This window comes from Limanda limanda, chromosome 9 (genome assembly GCF_963576545.1).
Source record: "Limanda limanda chromosome 9, fLimLim1.1, whole genome shotgun sequence".
Lineage (NCBI taxonomy): Eukaryota > Metazoa > Chordata > Actinopteri > Pleuronectiformes > Pleuronectidae > Limanda > Limanda limanda.
Genome location: NC_083644.1, coordinates 29321767 through 29345035, shown reverse-complemented (window position 1 = coordinate 29345035; position 23269 = coordinate 29321767). Strand labels below are relative to the sequence as shown.

The 23269-nt window shown below is 44.4% G+C and overlaps 1 protein-coding gene across 1 annotated transcript in view; it reads left to right on the top strand.

The window, feature by feature from the left end:
• Positions 1 to 23269, top strand: part of szt2 (SZT2 subunit of KICSTOR complex) — a 160731-nt gene that overhangs the window by 47903 nt on the left and 89559 nt on the right. The window contains exons 24-28 of the mRNA XM_061078706.1: positions 878 to 1016; positions 1092 to 1418; positions 5721 to 5916; positions 10074 to 10201; positions 10684 to 10948. Of these exons, the coding sequence (XP_060934689.1) occupies positions 878 to 1016; positions 1092 to 1418; positions 5721 to 5916; positions 10074 to 10201; positions 10684 to 10948 (1055 nt within the window). The remainder of the gene's footprint in view (positions 1 to 877; positions 1017 to 1091; positions 1419 to 5720; positions 5917 to 10073; positions 10202 to 10683; positions 10949 to 23269) is intronic.

Genomic DNA, 23269 nt, shown 5'->3' with positions numbered 1-23269 from the left:
AACAGCCCGGCTTAATACGAATGAGGTGGCAACATAAAGCCAAGCGTTTTTGGTATATTAGCAGTTGTTTATTTAGTTTAAGCTTGGTTTTGATGTCGTAGGACAATACAAGTTACATACGCTTAACAGAAAAACAAGCACAAGGGATCTCCATCTTTGCCTCCACCACCTGTCAGGAAGAAGGAGGAGCATCTTGGGACTCCAATGAATAATGAAAGACAGACAAACAGACAAGAGACAGCTACAGCCATAACAGTGTGCAATATACATTTCTGTATGTGAAACTCTGGCTAATGTACAATCCATTACATTGTTAATATGTTCACATGGTACATATTCTGTTTAGAATTATATATTAGGTTTTATTCCATTTGTATTTATATTTTTTTATATTTCCCACATTTATAAGTATTGCATACCACTTGCTTTAACATGATGGGACTAATAAAGTTATCTTATCTTATCTTTGGATCAGGATGGATGTTCGTACCAGGTCTGAACGTGGTTTACTTTTAATGGCCCTCCTTTGACTTTGGAACAAAGGAATGTGTGGTCCCATTCAGAGTCTTGACACATTACAACCACCAACTTTATACTCGCATCATTCCACAATCTCCCTTATCTTGATAGTCCTGTGCTTTTTTTCTTCCTAATCGTTGCCTTTTTTCTCTTAATTTTCTCAAATGATTATGAACTATATTCATATAGCTAGGCAAATATAACGCATATAATTGGTGAAATTGTGTTGAGAAAACACAGGGGAAATCAAAAATAAAGACGGATATATAATAGTTCTTTGGCAATAAAATAAGATTTTTTTTATACAGTGTTGTGTTACATTTTATTAATAAATATGTTTCCCATCTGCCTTTGGCAGAGTTTCAGTAATGCAGACCTTGTGGATGATGAACCCTTGCTGTTGGATAGCAGCTGCTCTGTGCCACAGTGGAGGTGCTACGCCAAGTATATCAGCCCTCAGCAGATACTCCTCACTTTCCTCCCTGTTTCTTTCACAGGTACTTCTTTACTTCTGTTTGATCCACATTCTAATGATGCATAAAAGTTTAATGTTGATGTTAATTATTTTGCAGATGTTCTGATGTTGATGGCTACAGGGCTAGAGACAGAGCCTCAGAGTAACATCAGCATGCAGGATGATGACACTTTGATGACTCCCAGCAACAAATCTCAGGTTGACACTCTATCTGGTTCCATCAGTGGGCTGGAGAGGTCTGAGTGCGGCCTCAGTTTGGCCAGTGAACTACAAAGAAAGCCCAGCAATGGACATTTTTCCGCAGGATCCCCTGTGCTTTCACCTCAGTCCGAAGGCCAGACATGGCCTACTGACTCACTGATGCTGGAACAAGACAGCTGTGACCATAGGGTAACAGAGATAGAGAATGGGACCCTAAACTCAGGTGAGTCTAATGCTCTTGTCTGGGATTCTATTCAAACAACCTTAGCATAATACAGTCCAAAATCTAAATTTACATAGGCCAATATCAAACTAAAGGGTTCTTGGATCTATAAATTCTTCCAAAAATGTACAAAATTTGAGCAACATCAAGAAGTACAGCAGAAAACGGATCTCTTTCTTCCTGGATGTACAGACATTCATTTATATTTATAATATATAGTTGTATTACATGTTATATTTAACTCTGCGAGACTGGTTGTTACAATGAAAACGATTAGAGATAGACGACAGAGAGACAAGGTGAGAGAGATAAAACAAAGTTATAGGTTGTAATGTGATACAAATATACTGGGGATCGGAGATAAAGAGAGGTACTTTGCGCATGATGGAAGTTCAACCAGCTTTCTGTCTATAACAGCGGACCTAAGGAATGGTTCAGGCAAGGCAATGCAATTTGATTTATATAGAATGCTTCGTACACAGAGGAGGATTTAAGGTGCTGTACATCGACACTGACACAAAATTAAAAGAAGTAAGTTGAGTAAAGTTTATTTAATATAGCAACTTTCACAGATCACAGAGTATTTCACAAAAGAAACAAAAGAATTGTTGAAAATATACTGTATATAGAGCCAAAACAAAATCACAAGCACTATATAACAAGGTGCCAAAAGTACGTTTTAAAGATGGGTCTTTAACTGCTCTTTAAAGATGTCAACAGAGACTCAAAACGTATGTCCATAGGAAGAGTTTTCCACAAAGTTGTAGCTACCATCTCAAAAGTACGATCAACTTTTGTTGCCAGATAACTGTGCGGAACTTCCAGTAGGCCCTGATCCAAGATTTTAAGGGATAGTTCACAGGAAAATGCCCTCATTATCAACTCACCACTATGCCAATGGATTGGTGGGTGAAGAGTTTGAGTCCACAAAAGGCTTAAGCTAAAAAGGATCTGTGACCCAGACGTTTTGTAAGTAGCCATTTTTAATGTCCAGGCATGGACCAACAGACCCCAGAAGTCCTTAATAATAGAGGACGGTATGTTGAATGAGTAGAGAAAGGAACAACAGAAGGGATGATACTGGCCCTGACATCTTTAATCTTATCCACAAATAAAGAGATAAAGTTGTTGCAGTCATTTATGGAAAAAACTGGTATGTGAGGAGATGCAGGAGTAAAAAAGTTATTTATGGCATCAAAGAGGACTTTTGGGGTAATTGCATTGACAAAATTAGAAGCTCTCCCTTTCTTGTCCATGTTGTTAAACTCAGTTGTGAGGTCTTTATAATATACACGATGCACATGGAGCTTTGATAATTTCCACAATCTCTCTACCCTTCGACATCTGCGTCGTAAAGACCAAAAGTGGTTGTTTAGCCAGGGAGCTGTACTGACGGAGGGAACTAGCCTTATTTTTTGGTCTTTTCGAGGTGAAGAAGTCCCAGAGCATTTTGGCTGAGAAACACACACACAAAAGAAAGAAAAACAATAAAAGAGGCTAAAAAATAGTACCAAATAAAATTAAAGCCCTCAAAAAGCCAATTAATTTGCCTGAATAATAATAATAAAAAAGATTCCTTTGATATTTGACCACTGTCACTGCAGGAGTGGAGTTGTTTGTTTACGGCTCAGCATCAAAGGATTCATGGTCCATGTATGTCCGCGATACAGAACATCGTGTTTTAATGGTGTGTAATCAAACTTTGACGCCACGCCACGGTCACACCGTGTGTCGAAAAATCTTTTAATAACTCTGTATCTCCATCTTGTTGTGATGACACTTATCTTAATTTGAAGTTGATCTGATGAAAGCCCTGGTACAAGTACCTCAAAGTAAAAATGTGGAATATGGCCAAAATGGCTAAATGCAAAATAGCAGGCTTCCTGTTACGTTTTTCCAATTGCACCTAAGACTTTTTTGTTTGTCTGGTCATGATACACCTGTGTATCGATTTTTGTGAAGATCGGTCAATGTGAACATGTTCCAGGGGTCTCAGGGGGGTGCCGTTGAGCCATTTTGCGACGCCCATTGAAAATTCCTCCAGAATATGTACATTTTCCTCACTTTCTGCAAAGTTTGGTAAGAATTTAAGCATGTTAAAGCCCTCAAAAAGCCAATTCATTTGCCTGAATAATAATCCTTACAATTTCAATAGAGCCTCACGTCTGTCAGTGCCTGTCAGTGCTCTGGCCCTAAATATTAAATACAGCTGTGTAAGATAATAAAATTGAATAATATACAATGAGTATATAACTTAAAGGCACTTTAAAACCTGCAAAGGATGGAGGATTCCTAAGATGATCAGGCGGTTGGTTGTAGCACTGTGCTGCATAGAGACTAAAAGCTGCTTCTCAATGTTTTGAATTATTCAAGGGGTAACACTAGCAGACCACTCACAACTGGTCTCAGGGGTCTTGCAGGGTTACATTGGACAAAGATTTCTATTTGCTCAATATATGTATTTGGGAGCAGCTCCACTTAAAGATTTAAAGATTAGCAGTACAGCTTGAGAATCAATAGTTTTGCCTTCTGGCAGCCAGTGAGGAGAATTAAGAACGGGTTGATTTGGGCTGTATTCTTGCATACACATGTAACAATTCACCTTATGTGGAATACAAGTTTTGGAGACTGGAAAGTGGCGATGCAGACGTGAGGTGGTGAGCGGAAGTGAGAATATTGATCCACTGTTCCATACAAACCTTCAATAAAAAATTCAGGCATTGTTCTTTCTATCGTACTCACTCTCACTCACTCACTGTATTATCCACAGCAGCAGCAGTGTATCAGGGTATTTTCTTTAATAATCACGTCATGGATGTCCCATAAAATCTCTCTTCACCTCCACCTCACTAACAAACACCTCGATATCAGTGTCAGAAAGTTTTGCTTCCTCTTCTCATCGCTTGATGCCGTGACACTGTCATGATTCCCTGTGGAAACCCATTGGTCAGCAGCATAATTTAATATTCATTAGGTGCTTTGCATTAGTTCAAGCTGACTGTTATCGCCCTCTGCTAGATCAGGACAAAAACTTCATCAGAAGGTCTGGTGTGCTTCTAGATCAGGGGTCGGAAACCTTTACTATCAAAAGAGACATTTTTGCCCTCTTCCACCAAATAAAATTTGTCTGGGGCCGCAAACCATATTTGATAACACAGCTTATAAAGTTGTATATATAGTTATACTCAGTGTTGTGAAAGTTCACACTTTAAATGAACTAGTTCAAAATTCAGTTCATGCAGATGAAAATGAACTAGTTCACGTTCGAAGTTGTCGGATCATGCCTGCGTGTAGCTCCGCTCATTTTAACACTGAGTCCTGACTGTGAGCGTCATGTCTCGTCTTGTACTGAGCACAAAATGCTTAAATGTAGTTTAAAAATAAACTCTGGAGCGAATCAAACATACTAAGTTACTTCATGTGCTGATCAGGTCCTGATAACTAGTGATGAGTGTTTATTAGTTAAAGTGAGAGCAGGTCAAAGTGGAAGAGGAAACAGGAACTCCGGCTTGGTGAAACAAACTGCAGATTCTGCTCTGATCACTGATCACCTGTGACCAGAGAAACTCTGTGTTTTCACTGTTTCCACTGTTCTTCAACAAAGTCACTGACCAGCTGCTTCACGTGAACAAGCTCTAATCTCACTGCGTGTGTCGCTGTGAGCGAGTGATTGAGTGGGTGCGGGGGGAGGATCCCCGGGGCCTCTGTGTGTGGGCTGTCTGGGAGCACACACAAACACACACGTTTTCTTTTGCTCCTGGTTTATCACATGATGGCCTGATATGACTTACAATTCGTTCAGTTCCTTGTTCACGAAAAATATGAACACAACACTGTACAGGGAAAACCCCTGTTCAAGACTGTATTCAGTGGAAACCGCTTATAGTGATCACTGATACTGTAATCAACCATTCATATTGATCAAAAGACTAGGGACAGACTCTTTCTTATACAAATGCTGTTTGGACCATAAAAAAGTATTTTTTAACTCTGTCAGTAATTTACTGCTCCTCTGACTACCAGCCGAAGGAGCCAAACTGAATGCGCCCCACTATCTCCTCCGGTTCTCCATACATTGTTTACAGTTCTGTTGTTTTTACCCAGTCTGAGTTTACATGTGTCAAATCCTACTGTTTGTGTGTGTGAGTACGTGTATCGGTACGGGAGACGGGCTGAGTTAATGAATTAATAAAAACACCTGTATAAAAACACTAATATTGCAAGACTTAACTCTTACTGTTACCATAATATATTTTTGAATGAAATAAATGAAAATAACATCTACTTTTCCAATTTTTCCAGATGTGGGAGAAAAAGAGGTCCAGTTCTCTGAACCACAGAAAGCAGATTTCAGCTTTGACAGACATGGTTCCCAGCAGAGCACCAGTTATAGCAGCCAGTTAAAGTGTCCAGTCTACGTCTACAACTGCTCTCTGGAGCACCTTAAGGACCAACTGTTACACACCAACTTCACTCCCCAGCCCAGAGACATCTTCAGGTACTGATGCAGACCACTGGTAGTAGTTATTAGGCTAATAGATTTTTATTAATGCTGTAAAGCTTTTAACTTTCCTTTCAGCATGTCTTTCAAACAGTGGTTCTGTTCTGCAGCAGAGCCACACTCACTTCATAAACAATTCCACACAACACTTTGAGATCCAGTGACTTGTACAGGAGCAAGATATACTGACAGTCAGCTAATTCCTAAATAATTAAGATTTTTTGTTAGCACAAACTAATCACTAATTAGCAATAAAAGGCTAATTACAGTCTATTACAACAATTGTAGTTGTGACTGTCTTTCCTAACAGTAATAATAATGATACTCACGAGGTTATTTATGAGACTACAGTGACATTACTTGAAAGAAGATATGCTGGACAGGATTCATGAGGACTACATAATATGTAACGAAGAAATGCGTAGAAAGTAATGGCAGAAATTTATAGATGCAAATTAAGGGATTTGCATCTTCTCAGTGTTTTTCATCATATAAACATTATTGTTCTGAATATTGTAGTCATACAAAAGTTATGTAATTGGTTCTTATTTGGTTCAGATTCTGGGGGCAACCTGACTTGAACCGTACCAAACAGAAGTTCAAGCTCGAGGTTTAGAATTAAAAGTAATATTGGAAGTTGTATTTGATGTCTCACATTCAGTTTGTTTGTCCACAGCTCTGTGCTTTTGACTTCTTCTCAATTTACCAGATATTTTAAGAACATCAAATGCCTGTTGAACAGATAATTCAACAAAAAGATGTTCATGTTCATCCAAGTAGTACAGGTTCTTGTCTGCTAACATCGCTGTTTACATATTTCAGTAATTACTTTGGTGAGAACAGTGTAATGATGGACAAAACTACATAAAGAAGAACCAAGTTGGAATAAATAATTAAATAATTTTAACATCAGTGTATGATATTACTGACCTTTGTTTTTTGTCAGAACGTATACAGTTCAGTTGTTAAAGTGTGTGTGTGTCTTGTTGTCTTCTGTTTTTTTGCACCCTTCCCACTCTACTGAGGTGCTGCTCAGCTTGAATTATTATTGTCCTGCAATTGCAAGTTAATGTTTTACAGAAGAAAACTTGAAACACTGCGCTGTTCTTGAACACAACCCAAAAGTTGAGCATCACTGCAAATCTTTTCAGCCAGTGGTGTATTGTATGAAAGAGAATTTCAACTTGAGTCTTTAATGTTATCTCATTCAAGGTTAAACAAGAGGATAATATCAAACCTTTGGATAAAGATAAAGTTTTATTCCAAAAGAAACAGGATACCATTCCTACATGAATATCATGCCATTAAAACGGCAAAGACCCCAATGTTTAATGTAGCAAAACACAATACAAGGGAAAGCACAGTACTAAAATCCAGTACCTTTCGGCAAAGTGTCATATATGTACATTTTATTAATACTTGCCATGATACAGTTAAGAGGGGAGCAATGAGGGGGAACAATTGTGTAACGGTCATATTTGTTTTTCAGACTGGTTATTATGTAAATAATAACAGAGAGGTGGTTGACTGACTCACTAACTCAACCTCCCCTCCCCTACCAACATTAACTAATTGAAATATATCTGATAAGTAGGACTTAAATAAACCTAGTGCTGTTCCTTTAACCCCCACAGCTGGATAATGCTGTGATCGATCATTGGTGTCAAATGCAGCACTAAGATCCAGTAGGATGAGTATGGAGATGAGTGCAATGTTTGAGACCTTGAAAAGATAATTGGTAACTTTTAATAGTCCTCTTGCTTTGCTGTGAACTGAATGGGGCTTGTAGAGAAGCTAGACGAGACTAAGAATCTTGAGAAGAGCAGCGCGGCTCACTCAGCACTGGTTGCCTTGGATACCACCATGCTCCTCAGTCACAGTTTCCTTACCCCGTTTCCTCCAAAATAAAATCAACTATTTCTTGAAGATTCCACAACTACACTAGGGGAAACGGCATTTATTAAGGTCGAGAAACTGTTTTCTACAGGCCACCAGGACAGATTAAGTTGTTGACAGGCACAAGTTTGGGCTACAAAAATATTTAAAAGATTTTAGCGTTCTGTTGAGTTCTGTTTGGAGCATCATTAAGAAGTGGAAATCATATTGCACCATCTTGCCTAGATCAGGGCTTTTGTTAAAATTGAATGACCAAGCCAAGAGGACATTGATCATAACAAAGGCAATTTTTAAGGTTAATGGCTGCTGGTTGGTCTGTATAGATCTCAGGAGCTTTACACAAAGCTGGCCTGTACGGCAGGACTACTAAGTCTTGTTTTTGCCAAAATACAAATGGAGGATTCTGATGCGGCGAAAGGCGCTATGGTCAGAAGAGACATTTAAGATTAAAAAGTCCTTTATTAGTCCCAGAATTGGGGGAAATTTGCAGTTTTACAGCAGCAAGAGATAAAATACATCAGCAAGTAACATGCAATAATTAAGTGTAGGGAAGATACAATTATATAGAAATACAAAAACATGAATGTTATTAAAATGGTTATAAACAGTGTAAAGACAGGAAGACATATATGCAGTGTGAGGATATTTACAGTGAATGAATTGCACATAAGCATTTATATTGCACAGATATATGAATATTGCACAGTTGAGACTTAAAAATGCTAAAGTGCAGTCCAATGGTTGTGAATGTGTTTTTTACTGGGAGCAGAGCTGTTTGTATAGTCTTTCTGCTGCAGGAAAGAACAATGATAACTCTCCTTCAGGCACTTTGTGTGGATCAGTCTGTTGTTGAAGTAGCTGCCCAGTGCTGTGATGGTTTCCTGCAGGGGTGGGACTGGTTGTCTATCAGAGAAGACTGCTTCGCCACCATCCTCCTCTGTCCCAGCACCTCCACTGAGTCAAGCGGGTATCCCAGGAACGAGCTGGCCCTCCTAATTAGTCCATCCAGTCTCTTCCTGTCATCAGTGGAAATGCTGCTGCCCCAGTGAACTACTCCAAAGAAGATGGCAGATTCCACCAATGAGTCATAAAAGCTCTTTAAAATCGCCCCCTTCACTCCAAAAGACGGAGATCCAGCACAAGTTCTTTCGTTTTCCCTGCATTGATCTGGAGGCAGTTCCGCTGACACCAGTCCACAAAGTCCTGAATAAGTTCTCTGTATTCCCTGTCCTTCTCGTCAGTGATGAGGCAGACAATCGCAGAGTCAGCAGAGAACTTCTGCAGGTGACAGGAGGGTGAGTGGTATGTGAAGTCTGCAGGGTAGAGGGAAGAGGAACGGAGCCAGGACTGTTCCCTGCAGGGACCCTGTACTGCAGACAGCTTTATATGACACACAGTCCCGGATCCTCACATACTAGGGTCTGTTGGTCAGATAGTCCAAGATCCAAGATGTGAGGGGGAGGTCTTCTCCAGTGAGCTTCAGTTCGTCCCTCAGAAGTGCCGGTTGGATGCTGTTGACAACACTGGAGAAATCAAAGAACATGATCCTCACAGTGGTCAGTCTTCTCGACATGAGAAAGAGCTCTGTGTTGTAGATAGATGATGCTGTTAGTGTCATCCAACCCGATTGCCAGGCTGACAGGCGAACTGCAGCGGGTCCAACGTTGGTCTCACCAGGGGGCCGAGATGTTTTGGGACGAGATGCCTTTCTTGCTGTTATCTTCCTGAGCGGGACAGATTGGAGCTGTTGGGGCTGGCAGGAGTGGGATGTGGGGCTAGGCTAGTGGTGATGAGTGGCTAAGAGCTGATTGCTGTGTAGGAGAAGATGGGGTAGTTTACTTTTGCAGCTGGACTGGCAGGGTGGGAGAAGGGGCAGATGGTTTTCAAGCCTCTCCAGACACCGCTGACATTGTTCTGCTGGAGCTGGTCCTCCATCTTCCTCCTGAAGCTGTTCTCTCCCTCCCTTAAGTTATTTATGCTAAAAACATGGTGTATACTTTAATTGTATTGGATTTGGCTGCAACGCTGTTTATCCCTGAACCTCCGAAAGTGTTTTGTGGACTAATAGTCATACCAATTAAATGCAATGCAACAGTCTTTTAAGATGGTTTGTATTGTTACACATATAGAAAACTTATTTAAGAGTTAATACTTAGTTATGTGGATGAACACGTATCCACAAGAAAAGCAGCAGATCCTTAATAAGTCTCTCTTGTTTCCTGCCTTCTTGTCTTTGCTGTGTCATTGCCCTCTATCAGGTCACTGTCTCAGGACCGCAGCATTCCATCCCTTTGGACAGACCTCCTGGCTCAGCCACACAAACACAAGGAGCTGGCCAACTACTGCAGCCTGTTGCATGAGTATTACCACCAGAGCTATGTCAAAGGTGACCTTCCTCCTCAGAATTATTAATATATTCTTTTTTAAATTTAAAAATCAAACATTTAAACTGATTATTATTCGTTGCTGTTTACAAATGAGTCCAGTAACTACACTAGTATCTGATTGTTAAAGCCTGTCAAGAGCAAATTAGTTAGCTGGTAGGTGTTTTCTGAGGATATACTATTTTGTTATTCTTTAGATCATTGAAGTGAAAGGACATTTCAAGTACATGGGGAAGTAAATGTACAAAATGAAACTTTTAAAAGCTGTGATTGAGCTTTTTAATTTCTTTTGTTCTGCATCCAAGTAAAATATTGAATAATATGAAAATAATTTTTGAATCCCAAGCAGACTTTCTTCTTTCTTCAATCTAGTTTTACTAATTAACACAGATTACCATTGATTAACAATAAGTTAATGACATTTTTGCCTGCTGTACAACTTTGATTTGCACCAGTCATTGACTCTTCCCCCCTGTACCCTCAGGTGTGTACAGCAGTCTGCAGCAGTCCTACAGCATCAGCTCTCAGGATGTCCTGACAGCCATGGACTACTGTGAAGAATCCCTGCAGGAGATCGACGTCACAACATTTCTACATACCCTCTGCGGACACATTAGGGTCCTCCGTGAACATGGTGGGGCTCCAGGATGGGGAGGGAATCCACAACTGTCAAAGACAACTGCCAACTTTAGCATTGGTGATGTTGAGGAGCAACCAGATGACACGGCTGCCATGGCGTTCTTGTCAAGGTAAGACCAAGGATTCAAGGGTTCTGATTACTTTATCAGGAAACTGAATGAGGATTGTTTATTAAGCTAAAACAGAATTTAAACATTTTTTGTTTGTAATTAAAAGAATTTTCGTAAGTGTAACTATATACACAGTAGTTTAAACAGCTTATATAATATAATATATATATTAAATAAGCTATATATATATGTGTGTTTCGACTCAGTGCCAAGAGGCCTGATTGAACAAGGACATGTGAGATTTGTGTAGATGATGTGAAAACTGACTGATACAGTATATGCCAGCCAAGAGTCACACAAAAGATCCACACCCTTCACAAATAGTTGCAAGCAATTTACTTTTAGAAAGCAGAACAAGGCGATACAGCTGCCATCAAATAAGCTGCAGGTGTGCCAGGGACCTGCAGGTAAAAGCCACACCCATGCCAAGATCTGCCATGCAAATCTCACAAACACTCTCACATGCCACACTAATCAGAACTCATTCATTCATTCACACGCAGACACACACACATACACACACACACACACACACACACACACACAGGGGAGGGGCAGCAAAGGAGCAGACAGTGATAAGGTCATGTACCTGTCATATACTTTTGTGGTATGATATCACTTTTACTTTAAGAAAACCCTGTCACAAACTGAGATTCAGTTTTGGAATTTAGACTCATCCAGTGGTTAAAAATCCAGTGTATTTGATGTAGGATAGTCACACAACTAGGGATGGGAATCGGGAACCGGTTCTTGTTTAGAACCGGTTCCCAGTGAACCAATTCCTTGGAATCGTTAGCGAAATTCTTTAACGATTCTGCTAACGGTTCCCTGTGCCGTTGCGCATGCGCAAACTTTTTCATTCAGACGGCAGCAAACATGTCAACCAGGCAGAAGCGATCTAAAGTCTGGTTGTATTTCACACGACAAAATGACAGCAACGCCACTTGCAACGCGTGCAAAAGGGCCATTTCGTCGAAGGGAGGAAATACCACCAATATGATGAAGCATTTGAACACGCATGGAATGAAGTTACAGGTGTGACATGTGTTTGATGCTTGCAGCAGCGCAGCTAACAATAGCGCTGCATCTCTTTCTATCCAAGGTTGTAACAAATCGCCCTGATCAGACCCCAGGGAAAAGTTACGCATTAAATTTTAAGGACACGGGCGGACCTGACCCGCTGTGTTTGTTGCACGCTGCCTGAACAAGTTAACATAAACGAAAAATCACTAATTGGACCGATAACCTTGTTATCGGTCTTACCAAACATTAACTAAATATATATATAAACGAAAAACACTCAAACAGGTTGCTTATAATAACCTGTATTCACACAAAACACAAATCAAACCCCACATACCCCTGTGTCCGCAAACATTGGCGGACCCATGAACATAAACAAGCTATTTACACACACTCAAACATCAATATTTTCCCACCCCAAGTCCATACATAATCCCCAAACAAACGTCCAAAACAAAATGTCTGCAGGTGTGGCGAGGTGAGTGTCGCAAACAAATCAAAGTGCACGCTTTCTCACCCCCTTCCAGTGCCCAGAAAAATGTTCAGTCCACGATATAATCCCTTACAAAACTCCCAGGCAATAATCCCGTTCCAGAGAAAAATCCTTGCAAGTTGTAAATGATATCCAGTTCCTCGAACCTCTGGCCGCACCGCCAGCCCGCAGCTCCAAAAAAAACACCCCTTGTCGGGACGTCACTTCCCCATATTTAACACATTTCCTTTACAAAAACCCCATATATACATAATCACACAAATAATAAACAATCACACAAATAATAAACAAATACATACATAGATCCATTTCCTCATTCCTATAGTTTTAAGGTGTCTGACCCATGACATATGTAACTTTTTCGTTCCATAAAGTGCACTGCGGTCGCTCGTCGTAAATAAACCCGTTTGTGCTCTTTTTTACCCCCCTTGCCCAAAAAGAATCGATAAGAGAATCGATAAGGAATCTAATCGATAAGCAGGAATCGATAAGGAATCGGAATCGTTAAAATCTTATCAATACTCATCCCTACACACAACAGAGGTCAATATATTGCTACTCCAAATTAGCAGTCTAGGGAAGATGGATTTTCTCAGGCCCAAGCTCTAAGAAAAGCACCTGCAGCTAGTTTTATATTCCAGGAAGTCAATTCAATTTAGAAATTCCATAATCTGATCCTAATACTTTGAGTTGCTGTATTCATATGCTCATATTTACCAAAGTAGAATCTATCTGATAAGAACGACTTAAGGCAGCCTAGTGCTGTTCCTTTAATCCCTACATGTTGTGCCAATCTCTAAAGCCATTTTCAGACATGACTTGTGGGTAAAATCTAGAGAATTGGCTACGAAGTTTACTCTCTGCACAGACATGTTCCCAACAGCATAAAATCCTCTGTATTATTGAGGCAAGAGCCTGAGCAGCCGTGTGCAGCAGACAGAGGCCGGAAGCTATGTATTTACTCCGCTGCGGAGATCACGTTATCATGTTTACAACACCAACACACTCTCATCAACTCTTATAACCAACTCTCTTGACAACTCGTCAGTGTCTTCTAAGTGTGTAATGCCGCTTTTTCATCGGAATTTATTTGTTTTGTTTTTGTTTGTTTATTTTTGCATCTGTCACATGTTACAAGAGCCATCATTTGGTGTGTATTTAATGCTAACTTAAAAGCCAGCTGTTAAAAAAGGTATTGTGGCAATTGACGATGGCACCGGGGTCTCCTAACAACAGCCAGAGACAAACCATATTATTTCTTAATGAGGGACAAACATGAATTAAAACAAAACATAAATTGTCCGATAACCTTTTCAGGTAGAGCAGCTGTGACAATCAACTCTGCCTGGTTCATCTGGAGTTGCTCTCTGAGCCACCTCAGGGAAATTATTATATGATAAATACTGACTGATAAAAAATGTTCCAAAGTCAATGTAGTTAATAATTGTAAATATTAACCGTAAACATATACTGTGTATATATACATGTATATTCTAGTTTTCCTATTTTGTTAGTTATTCATCATTGAATTCAGTTTCTCTGTTCTGTTATGCACAGTGCTTGTCATTTAGAATGTTTGTCTTTGTGTGTATACCTGGTCCCTCACAAGTGGGAAGGGTGGGCTTGGTGGCTCCTACACAGTTTATCTATCCTAGGTTTTATGGCTGTAAGTGCCGAAAATCATTCTCCTCTTGCAGAAATGCTCTGTGCTTAGTTTTCAATACCTTCAATGTAGAAAAGCCAGCCTTTAGAGTATGTTGTGGCATATGGATGAAGAGATTTCATACCTCAGAGTTTTAGATGCCAAGGTGGTATTCCGTGGTTGTGGCAGTTTTGCAGCCGAGTCATCTTCAGTCTTGTTGTCTGATGGTCTTTTTCTTTTTAAAAATGTAAAAGCCACAGGCACACAGGAACTTTCTGATGCAGCGGCCTGTGTTTTTTTATTTTTTATTAAAAGATTGGCATTAGAAGATAAAAGGATTGGCATCCAAAGACACATAGATTTCGATATGCAGTGATTAATAACATCTAAAAAACATATTTAAATTAATAGCTTTAATCCGACCCCCTTGCGACCCACCTGGGGGCCCCCACTTTGAAAAGCAGTTTTGTCGCTGAGTGGAGAAAATCTATTAGAGACATGAATGTGTTTGTGGCTGGTGCAGATCAATGCACAGGCTGGCCCAGGTTGTAGCAAAGGATCTTTGTGTGCAAGAGCCCTGGATTGACCAGACTATTTCGGTAATTAAAATTTGCTTTGGCACCTATTAGGGCATTTCAAACATTAAAAAAATGAAGGAGCTGATTCTCAAACTCGGTTTAAATGGAGACCAGCAAATCACATCAGATTTCAAGTCATGTGGCCAGAGTCACGTCAGATGGATTTAAAAATATTAATAGTGCAACGGAAAAATGTCCTGTAGAAAATACGATAGCAGAGCACAAAAAAACAACAACACAATGGCCGTAGAAAAGAATGACCAAGACTTGTTTGTTGAACTTAGTTATAAATTGTTTTGTAAAGTGGCTGAACAAAGGACTCCAATACTGCATCCCTAATACACTGGAGGACCTGAGGGGAGGCAAACCGATAATCTATTCTAGAAAACAGCATCTCATCACAGAGTGGAGGACAGCACAGGCTAACATCTACTTAATACCAATGTGTCTCCTGCAGCAACGGTATGTCAACATTCTTCCTCTTCAGAAGGCCAATAGTAGTTGTGCGTTTGAGTATTCAAACCACCACAGTTCAAGCCTATAATGGAAAGATCACCCAAATTCCAAATTGATAGTTACAAATGTATTTCAAAGAGAAAAAAATGTATCCCTCCAAGTAGGTCAAATCTGGATTGAGTTTACCCAAATTTAAGTCCGTCTCTGCACATGACAAACACGCAGACCCAAAATATAAAACTCAGGGAAAAAGACAATCTGGATGGAAATATAGACATGTTATATGTAGCAATGTTGGTCTGTGTTCACAATGTATATGGGGCAGCTTAAAAAAGGAGCCCTGTACTACAGCAACAGTACAAATTGTTAAATGGATTGATACAGCATGTAGGTATGGTGACATGAACAAAAATATAAGAATAGTCTACAAAAACGTATTTTTAACTAGGAGAATGAACAGTGAACAGATGATTTAGGTAGATCTTGGCAGCAACCTCGGACACGTCACCGCACTGGATGAATTCCAGCTGATACAGTGCATTCAGAAAGTTTTAAGGCCCTTTCAAGTTTTCCACATTATGTTGTGTTTCAGAATCATTGTTACAATCTACAGTACATTACATTACATGTCATTTAGCTGCACTTTTATCCAAAGAGACTCACAATTAGTGCTTTCAAACTCTATGAGGGGTCATTGGAGTTCACAATCTTGCCCAAGGACACTTCGGCATGCAGATGGGAAGGACTGGGATCAACCTGCCGACCAACCTCGTTAGTGTCAGGAGGTTGGTCATTCAGGCTGTACCGGTAATGATCTCTCCACAGGTTCACCTTCAGAAACCTTGTTACGAGTTTTACTACCTCTAGATAGTAAAGTTTGATCGTTTTCTCTGCGCTTTGCCAGGTTACAATGTGGTCTATTAGTGTTCTCAGGCAGACACAAGAGGCACTTGTTTATTTTTTTGTGTTGGTCCTTGTTGTCCCTAGAAGTTCAGATGTACTTATCCAATACTATTTGAGACTCATCATCTGGGGTTAAAAATTTGTAAAATTATACAGTATATGTATATATATTTTTTTGCAGCTGAAATAAAGCCTGACTGAAAATGTTTTGGTTGTTTCTGTCTGTATAGGCCTACTATAAAAAGCACTTTGCATTTATAATTTTTGTACTTGCACTTGTACTTTTGATAATTTAGTACATTTTAACACCAGATACTTTTGATACTTAAGTACATTTAATATGAGCTACTTTAAGACTTTGACTCAAGTAATTTTCTTACGGTTGACTTTAACTTTTACTGGAGTCACTTTCAGGTAAGATATCTGTTCTTTTCCTCAAGTATAGCTTTCAAGTACTTTATACACCACTGCGTGGCTGTAACTCTATTCCAGCCAAATGACTGGTTCGGCACAGCGCTTTTCTCATTATCATTAGTTGTTCGTTTTGTCTGTCAAAACATGGATGGAATGAGTTATATAGGTGTTAAAGCGACCATGTCTTAAAATTCTGGGAAGGAAAAGTTATTTCGTGATAATTCTCACTATTGTTTTATTGCCTAACCCTAACCTGTTAATAGAAGGTCTCACAATGGATGGTATATGTCAGAGTAAAAGCCATACCGTGAGGTCGAGAGGATTGTCTATGGCCTTTGAGACAGGATTGTCAGAGTCTGCTCATCTCCTGTCTGCTGGTATTTTTCCACTCCTCTGTCTCTGCTCCACTCTACCTGTTAGCCACGCCCCCTCATCAGGCCAACTCTCCACACCTGTGACAGCCCTGGCTGCATATAAGCCTGCTCCTGTCTCTGCTTCAGTGCCAGATTGTCTTGCGTAAATGCCTGACCTCCAGCATTTCTCTCTCCGGCCTGCTACCTGTTATCTGCCTGCTACCTGCCTGCTACCTGCTCCGGCCTGCTACCTGTTATCTGCCTGCTACCTGCCTGCTACCTGCTCCGGCCTGCTACCTGCTATCTGCCTGCTATCTGCCTGCTACCTGCTTGCTACCTGCTTGCTACCTGCTCCGGCCTGCTACACAGCTCACCACTGAACCTGTCTGCATCTAGGTAATCCTCCTGATGTGGACCTTGCCTCCACTGGAGAAGGTAGAGGCGATGCTCCAGCACCACGAGGCGCTGCTGCTTTCGAACTCAGCAGATGTTCAACTGGCGGTGACTAAGCAGGAGCAGGCGGTTACCTTGCTAGCCTCGCAGGTCCAACAACTCGCCGCAGCTTTTGCTCAAGCTGTCCCTCTGCCTCCAGAACCAGTCCAGCCTCTACCAGTCCCGGCTGCCTCTGCTTCCGCCTCGGAGCCTCGTGTGGGGGTTCCTGAACGCTACGCCGGGGACGCTGAGGGCTGCCGCCCGTTCCTCACAAACTGTTCCATCCTGTTTGCCCTCCAGCCCCACACCTTCGCTTCGGAAGACGCCAGGGTGGCGTTCACCGTGAATCATCTGACGGGGCGCGCTCGGCTGTGGGGATCAGCCGAGTGGGAGCGTCGCACTCCAGCGTGCTCCACTTTCCAAGCCTTCGCCGCTGAGCTCCGCAAAGTGTTCGGAGAAGCTTCCCGAGGTCCGGACGCTTCTGGAGGGCTTCTAGGTCTGAAGCAAGGGTCTCGTTCAGTGGCCGATTACTCCATCCACTTCCGCACCCAGGCTAGCTCCAGTGAGTGGAACCAGGCTGCCCAGTGCGACGCATTCCTGATGGGGCTCGCTGACTACATTAAAGACGAACTGATTTCGTACGACCTTCCCACCACTGTCGACGGCATCATCGAGCTGGCGTCCCGCATTGACCGTCGCATTCAAGCGAGACAGCGGGAGAAACATCAGGGGCTCGCAGGACGACGCCAGCCCGCCCCTTCACCAGCGGCTTCCGACGTATCGATGCTTTCTGGCTGCCGGTATTCAGGGGAGCCTGAACCCATGCAGGTGGGTCGGGCCAGTCTAACTCCAGAAGAGAGGAGGAGACGCCGCGAGGGGAGCCTCTGCCTGTATTGTGGCCAAGCGGGACACTTTATTTCCAGGTGCCCGCTAAAAGGTCGGGCTCATCAGGAAGGAAGGAGTTCCTGGTGAGTCATACATCTAGCTCCTCCTCCAGCCCACGATCCCTGTGCCAGGTCCGCCTGCTACTGCCTGAGGGATCCCAGACCCTCGCCACCCTCATTGACTCTGGCTCTGATGCCAACATTATGGACTCTAACCTAGCTCTGCAGCTGGGTGTCGGTCAGATTCCCCTGCCAGCTCCAGTTTCCACCAACGCTCTGGATGGCCGACTTCTGGGAACTGTGACCCACCTGACAGTGCCTATACGGATGTTAATTTCCGGGAACCACCATGAAACACTCCAGTTTCACATCCTGCACTCTCCTCGTCATCCTCTCCTTCTGGGGTTCCCATGGCTCCGACGTCACAATCCACACCTTGATTGGACCACAGGGGCGATCCTGGGGTGGAGTTCATCGTGTCACCAGGTCTGCCTCAAGCAAGCCGCCACACCACGACCTTCTGCCACGACCAGTTCTTCTACCGATGTGCTGGGGGTCCCGGCTGAGTATCTGGACTTCAGGGAGGTCTTCAGTAAGGCCAAGGCAACCTCCCTGCCCCCACATCGGCCCTATGACTGCGCCATCAACCTCCAGCCCGGTGCCACGCCCCCCAGAGGACGCCTGTATTCCCTGTCCGTTCCTGAGAGGGGGGCGATGGAGACATATATCAATGACGGTCTAGCGGCAGGCATCATCCGCCCTTCCTCGTCTCTGGCTGGAGCAGGTTTCTTCTTCGTGGAGAAGAAAGACAAGACACTCCGCCCCTGCATTGATTATCGTGGATTGAATGACATTACCATCAAGAACCGGTACCCCCTGCCTCTCATCTCCTCAGCTTTCGAGCTCCTAGAGGGGGCCACCATATTCACCAAGCTTGACCTGCGCAACGCCTACCACCTGGTCCGGATCCGCGAGGGGGACGAGTGGAAGACGGCGTTCAATACCCCCACTGGTCACTACGAGTACCTGGTGATGCCCTTCGGCCTCACCAACGCTCCTGCTGTCTTCCAGGCTCTGGTCAACGACGTGCTCAGGGACATGCTCAACAGGGTCGTCTTCGTGTACCTTGATGACATTCTGATCTTCTCCCGCTCCAGAGAGGAACATGTACATCACGTCCAGAAGGTCCTCCAACGTCTGCTGGAAAACTCCCTGTTCATCAAGGCCGAGAAGTGTGAGTTTCACGTCTCGTCTGTCTCCTTCCTGGGGTACGTCGTAGGGAGAGGGACCGTGGAGATGGACTCAGCCAAGGTTTCTGCCGTCACCACTTGGCCCGCCCCTGATTCCCGCAAGCAGCTGCAACGTTTCCTGGGCTTCGCCAACTTCTACCGGAAGTTCATCAGGGGCTACAGTTCGGTGGCGGCCCCCCTCACAGCTCTTACCTCCTCCAAGGTTCCGTTTCTCTGGTCCACGGCCGCCAATGACTCTTTTCTGGCCCTGAAGACACGATTCACCTCGGCCCCCATCCTCCAAATACCGGACCCTGAACGGCAGTTCGTGGTCGAGGTGGACGCTTCCGACTCGGGAGTGGGGGCTGTCTTGTCCCAGAGAGCAGCCTCCGACCAGAGGTTGCACCCCTGCGCATTCTATTCCCGACGTTTGACCCCGGCAGAGAGGAATTATGACATTGGAAACCGAGAGCTCCTCGCCGTCAAGTTGGCTTTAGAAGAGTGGCGACACTGGCTCGAGGGGACTAAACTGCCGTTTCTGGTATGGACTGACCATAAAAACCTTGAGTACCTCCAGTCCGCCAAAAGACTGAACTCCCGCCAGGCTCGATGGGCACTCTTCCTGACCCGCTTCAACTTTTCCCTCTCCTATCGACCGGGGTCCCGCAACGTCAAGCCCGATGCCCTGTCCCGTCAGTTCTCGGAAAAGGAGGGGGACAGGACCGACCCAGACACTATCCTGCCTTCTTCCCGTCTGGTGGCCACACTCACCTGGGAGATAGAGGAGAAGGTCAGGGTCGCCGCCCAAGACCAGCCCGGACCTAGTGCTTGCCCTCCCAACTGTCTGTTCGTCCCGCCTGACCTCCGGTCTGAGGTTCTACAATGGGCCCACAGCACTCAACTTACCTGTCATCCAGGGATCCAACGGACCAAGGACGTGGTGCGGCGCCGGTTCTGGTGGACGTCACTGGATGAGGACATTCGGGGGTTCGTCAATGCCTGTCCCACCTGCAACCAGCACAAGCCGGCTCATCATGCCCCTGCCGGTCTTCTACATCCTCTGCCTGTGCCTCATCGTCCCTGGTCGCACATTTCTTTGGACTTTGTCACCGGTCTACCACCATCCAGCGGCAACACTACTATCCTGACGGTGGTAGATAGGTTCAGCAAGATGGCACATTTCGTGCCCCTGCCCAAACTCCCATCTGCCAAAGAGACGGCTAAACTACTCCTCCTCCACGTCTTCCGTCTCCATGGCATCCCAGTGGACGTGGTCTCTGATCGGGGTCCCCAGTTCGCCTCAGTATTCTGGAGGGAGTTCTGCTCGCTCCTGGGAGCCACCGTCAGCCTGTCCTCGGGGTACCACCCCCAGTCCAACGGCCAGACCGAACGCAAGAATCAGGAGATGGAAACGGCACTACGTTGCATGACGTCTCAAGACCCTACTTCTTGGTCCGAACAGCTCCTATGGGTAGAATACGCCCACAACACCTTGACCAGCTCCGCCACCGGTCTCTCCCCCTTTGAGTGCACCTATGGGATCCAACCACCGCTTTTTCCGGCACTTGAGAAAGAAACATCCTGCCCCTCTGTCCAGGACTTCATCCGCCGTTGTCGCAGGACTTGGACCCGAGCCAGGGCGGCTCTACTCCGGGCCGCTGACCGCTACACCACGGCCGCCAATCGCCACCGCTCCAAGGCCCCAGACTACCAGCCGGGTCAGAAAGTTTGGCTTTCCACCCGTGATCTTCCCCTCCGGGTGGAATCCAAGAAACTGGCTCCTCGCTTCATCGGCCCGTTCGAGATCCAGGAGATCGTCAACCCAGTGGCAGTGAGGCTCAAACTCCCTAGATCCATGCGGGTTCATCCCACGTTTCATGTCTCCAAGTTTAAACCGGTCCAAGAGAGCGCCCTGGTTCCTGCCACACCACCTCCACCGCCTCCTCGCCTCATTGATGGAGGTCCCGCCTACACTGTCCGTCGTATCCTGCCGTCTCGCCGGCGTGGGAGGGGATTCCAGTACTTGGTGGACTGGGAGGGTTACGGCCCTGAAGAAAGGTTCTGGGTTCCTGGGAGGAACATCTTGGACCGCACCATCATCAGGGATTTCCATCGACGCAACCCCACCCAGACGTCCAGAACCAGGCCACCTCCCAGACCACATCCTCCGTCGGAGTCCCCAAACAACAGCGACGACAGTCTCCCCGGGACCAGGGTCTTGGAGATGGACGCTGGGCTCTCGGACGAGTATTAGCCCTCCTCCAGGCCCCCGCCTCCCACCCGGTTTGGTCCATTCGTCTTGGGACGTCGAGAGCCGTCCCTTGAGGGGGGGGTTCTGTCACAGTCTGCTCATCTCCTGTCTGCTGGTATTTTTCCACTCCTCTGTCTCTGCTCCACTCTACCTGTTAGCCACGCCCCCTCATCAGGCCAACTCTCCACACCTGTGACAGCCCTGGCTGCATATAAGCCTGCTCCTGTCTCTGCTTCAGTGCCAGATTGTCTTGCGTAAATGCCTGACCTCCAGCATTTCTCTCTCCGGCCTGCTACCTGTTATCTGCCTGCTACCTGCCTGCTACCTGCTCCGGCCTGCTACCTGTTATCTGCCTGCTACCTGCCTGCTACCTGCTCCGGCCTGCTACCTGCTATCTGCCTGCTATCTGCCTGCTACCTGCTTGCTACCTGCTTGCTACCTGCTCCGGCCTGCTACACAGCTCACCACTGAACCTGTCTGCATCTAGGTAATCCTCCTGCTGTGGACCTTGCCTCCACTCAGCAACACCAGACTCACTCCTTGCCAGATCTCGCTGAAGATCACTGGGAACAAAGACTTTTCACCCTGCCACTGTTAAGAACTGTTTAAGACTGCAGTGAAAAATAAAGTTCATTACCAATTAAGATCTCGTCTGCCTGTGCTGCATTTGGGTCCTCACCATACCCGTGACAAGGATTGTGTCAAAATAGATTTGGGGAAGGATATAAAAACAAGTGCCCAGAAGCACAGTAGCCGCCATAATTTTAAAATGGAAGAGATTTGAAACCACCAACAGTATTCCTAGATCTGGCCGCCCAGCAAAACCGAGCATCACGGACGAAGGGCCTTGTCAGACAGGTTACCAAGAGCCCAATGGTCACTATGAATATTATCCAGGGTTCCTTTTTGGAGATGGGTCAGGGTTAGAACCTTACAGAAGGACTACCATCAGTGCAGCCCTCCACCAATCAAGCATTTATAGTAGAATTGGCCAGATGGAAGCCATTCCTGACTAAAAGGCACATAAGAGCCTGCTGCAAGTTCACCAAAAAGCACCTTAACGACTTTCAGACTGCAAGAAGCAAAATTGTATGGTCTGATGAAACAAAGATTAAACTATTTATCCACAATTCCCAATGACGTGTGTGGAGGAAACCAGGCTCTGAGGTTCCCCTTATTAATACTATACCTACAGTCAAACCCAGTAGTGGCAGCATCATGCTGCGGTGATGCTTTTCTGCGACAGTGACTCAGAGACTAGTCATGATAGAGGGGAGATGGAGTGAAAACCTTTTCCAGAGTGCTCTGGATCTCAGGTTTGGGCAACGAGCTAACGCTAGCTTGCAGCAACTTAGATCTATGCGAGGGCAGCTCACTGGGAGCATTGGAGACTTCCCTCTCAGCAGATCCGTCGCTGACTCCTCCAGAGATTTGTCCCATTGTTTGACCACCTATAGCCTGAAGGTGTTTGGTCTGGAATTGTGCCAACCAAATACACTGGTTTGTGTAATGTAATGATTTTTTTAGGGCTGCACGTTATAACGAAAATCTCTCGTCAGACGTATAGCAAAAGAAGGCAAAAATTGCGATAAATGGTGTTCCATGCGCCACGGATTCACGCTCTGCATGTCAATATATTTTGCCAATCAGAGAGGGCCTTGCT